The following is a 3,223-nucleotide window of genomic DNA, read 5'->3' as shown; positions in this document are numbered from 1 at the left end:
GTGGGTATACGTAAGTCTGATTAAAATATTAGAGGTACTTATATATAAATTAATTATTCTTTTTATACAAACCTCTACACATTAAAGAAAATTTTTTATAAATACTTACAATTTTCAAATAAATTTTTAATATTTATTAAAGGCATTAGTATATGTCAGTACAGCATACACAAACGTAAACAATCCATTTATCGAAGAAAAAGTGTACCCACCTATAGCTGATTGGCAGAAGACGATAGATGTGGCCGAGTCATTAGATGAGCATACTTTGAACATTTTTACAGCTAAGTAAGTTGCAAATGGAAATCGTGATTACAAACTGCAAATAGTTGAATATATACTAGAATAATTAATCTCCTTTGAACTATTTTTTTTATTCACGTTGTAATTATATATAGATATTTGGATTACGCTCCCAACACGTATAATTTTTCGAAAAACCTAGCAGAGAGTATAATACAGGAATATTCTTTTTCCTTACCGTGCGCGATTGTAAGACCGTCCATAGGTACGTAACCTTTCTTTTAAGTATCAGAACAGTAGACGTAGCAAACAATAAATATATACATATTTTAAATTTTACTATATATTTTAGAAACATATTTACTTTAATTTTTACATTTATGTAATATAGTTAGTCAAATATATTGTTAAACCATATTTTTGCTTATAATAGAGGTAAATAAATTTGCTGATATTTATTATGAGAAATTACACTGAACAAGATTTAAAAATATGTTTAGAGGGCTTTGAGACGGCTTTCATTATTTTAGTTAATAATATATTGGCAAGAAATAGTTTAACAATACTAGAAGAATTAAGTAGTAATTTAACACTAATAAACAAATATATCTTATATATTTTATTTTAGTGTATCCATCGCTAAAAGAACCAATGCCAGGATGGATAGATAACGTTTATGGGCCAATAGGAATGTATATTGGTGCCGGAAAAGGAATACTACGAGTAGGCTATTGTAATAAATATCTGAATGAAGATGTAGTTCCAGTAGACATTGTCATCAAAGCTATATTAGTCGTATCTTGGAAGATTGGATTGACTACGTATGATCATCAACGTACACATATGTGCATGCATTTATGACTTTATCACATTATGAACATAAAAGTTTTCTTTTTAATTTGGAACTGCATCACAATTCATGTTTATAATATGATCCTATGAATCTTACCCAATCTATTTTGTTAAATTCAAAGAGGAATTCTTAGTCGCGCGCTAACGAGCCTATAAGTACCTATAGTCTATAAGATGGATGTAACTTGTGCAATATTCATACTAGAAAATTATTCAAAGATATAACATTTACTCAATATTAGTAAAAATTTCTACTTACTTCAATTCTTTTTAACTATACATTTTTTCTACTGTGCATTAAAATAATTACATCTAAAAGATTTTAAATGCCTATTTTTATAATATGAAATAAATTTATCTGATATGTTTTACTTGTAAAATGAGATTAAGAATATGTCCTGTACAAGGTGAGTTATTTTAATTTACCCAATCCAAGATTATTTTTATTTTTAATTATAGAAAAAGATTCTTCAAACAAAAGTTGTTTGGTTTGAAAGGGGATACATAATTCCGATGTGAGTTATGTCGTAGATGTCATCGTTTTCAAGAAATTTCAAATCGACTAATTTCTTAAATAAAACTTGATTTTTTCTTGAGATAATAGTTGTAAATCTCAAAACATTATAATAAAACTTTCTTTCGTTAAGAATTTTCTAAAATGTTTTAATTTTGAAATATCTCGTAATGTACTCATTTTTCGATGACTTTACCTTAATACTTTTATACATAGAATATTTAAAAAAATCGAATAATAATATTAATTTTTACATTTGCAATTTTGCAAAATTGAATGCGTCTACAAAATGCAATTGAATATAAAAATCATTTTTTCTGTTTTTTTTTTTTTTTACAACAATCAATCTCGTTCATTATTTTACATAAAAAGAAATTGTACATAAATTTATGCAAATAATGTTATTAGGCAACCAAAATCCAGTCTTGACCGTAAATGGCCTTTTCTCTAAGTTGAATGTATATTATATCGATTCTATTTAATTTATTATTAACATTAAAGAACTTTTTAAATAATTTAAAAAAAATTTTATTGCATAATTACATTTTAAAAACATAATTCAATAATTTGCCAAAACATGTTAAATAATTAAAATTTGTTAATAAATATTTTGTATACCGTACAATTCAAAATTTCACAAATTTTTGTCTTAATATTGAAACTTGATTCAGATCTTACAAAACTTTATGTAAATTATAAACATGTTATTAATTATATTTAATTTTTAATTATATTTAAGTTATTAATTAATTTATATTTTTGTTTTTAGCTTTACAGGTTCCACTTTCGTTTTAAATTGTATAAACCCGAAACCCATGACACATCAAAATATAATAGAGTTGTTCTATACTATAGCAACTGAGGTGCCTTTGGAAGGAATTGTCTGGACTATTAGCCAAACAACAACTGATAATTTTACTCTGTACTATATATTATTTATATTATTGCATATCCTGCCAGCTATGTTAATAGATATGATTTTGAACTTTTCTGGACGTCGACCTTTGTAAGTCAAAATCAAATACTTAACTAGTTTAGCAAATGCAAATTATTCATACATTTGATAAAATCGATAACATTTAGATGCAAATTAAAACAGTATACTTTCTTTTAGAAAAAATATATTTTTGTTGTCATAAATTAACGTTAATACTTTGTCTATATTCTTTCTCTGTCTCTCTCTTTATTTGTTTATCCAGTTCTTTTTCCTACATATAGATAAATAAAATTACTTTTTAAAATAAAATTTTTATGTATAACTATATATTTGTAAAAATTATATACGGAATTGTTTTATTACGTTTTTCTTGTTGCGAATTTGGAATCTACAGATTTAGTAGTATAGTTGACAATGTATCGTTATAACTGAATTGTTTTGGATTAATAAATAATGTGTAAATTAGTCTAGTACGACTGCAGAGAAATCTGTATGTGGTCAATCGTTTCCTGGGGTATTTCACATGTAATGATTGGAAATTCAGCAATACAAATAGTTTGGCTTTGATGTCCTCAATATCATCTGAAGACTGGGATATGTTTTCTTTCAATTATTCCGATTTCAATTCTGAGGAGTATTACAAGTAAGTATATTATATTTTTTATTCTAAATATCTA

At 25.3% G+C, this 3,223-nt stretch overlaps 1 protein-coding gene across 1 annotated transcript; it reads left to right on the top strand.

The window, feature by feature from the left end:
• Positions 1 to 136: 136 nt before the first annotated feature.
• Positions 137 to 3,200, top strand: LOC112467362 (fatty acyl-CoA reductase 1-like; the record flags this gene model as incomplete). The annotated part of the gene is made up of 5 exons (XM_025035953.1): positions 137 to 288; positions 399 to 508; positions 872 to 1,064; positions 2,379 to 2,615; positions 3,013 to 3,200. Coding segments are annotated over 5 exons (873 nt in total), but the record flags the coding sequence as incomplete, so codon positions are not given.
• Between the last annotated feature and the right edge of the window lie 23 nt (positions 3,201 to 3,223).

The sequence above is a fragment of the Temnothorax curvispinosus genome, unplaced genomic scaffold, assembly GCF_003070985.1.
Source record: "Temnothorax curvispinosus isolate PA1 unplaced genomic scaffold, ASM307098v1 QBEX01017191.1, whole genome shotgun sequence".
Lineage (NCBI taxonomy): Eukaryota > Metazoa > Arthropoda > Insecta > Hymenoptera > Formicidae > Temnothorax > Temnothorax curvispinosus.
Note: the sequence above shows the minus strand (reverse complement) of the source record. Positions and strands in the feature narration are given on the sequence as shown.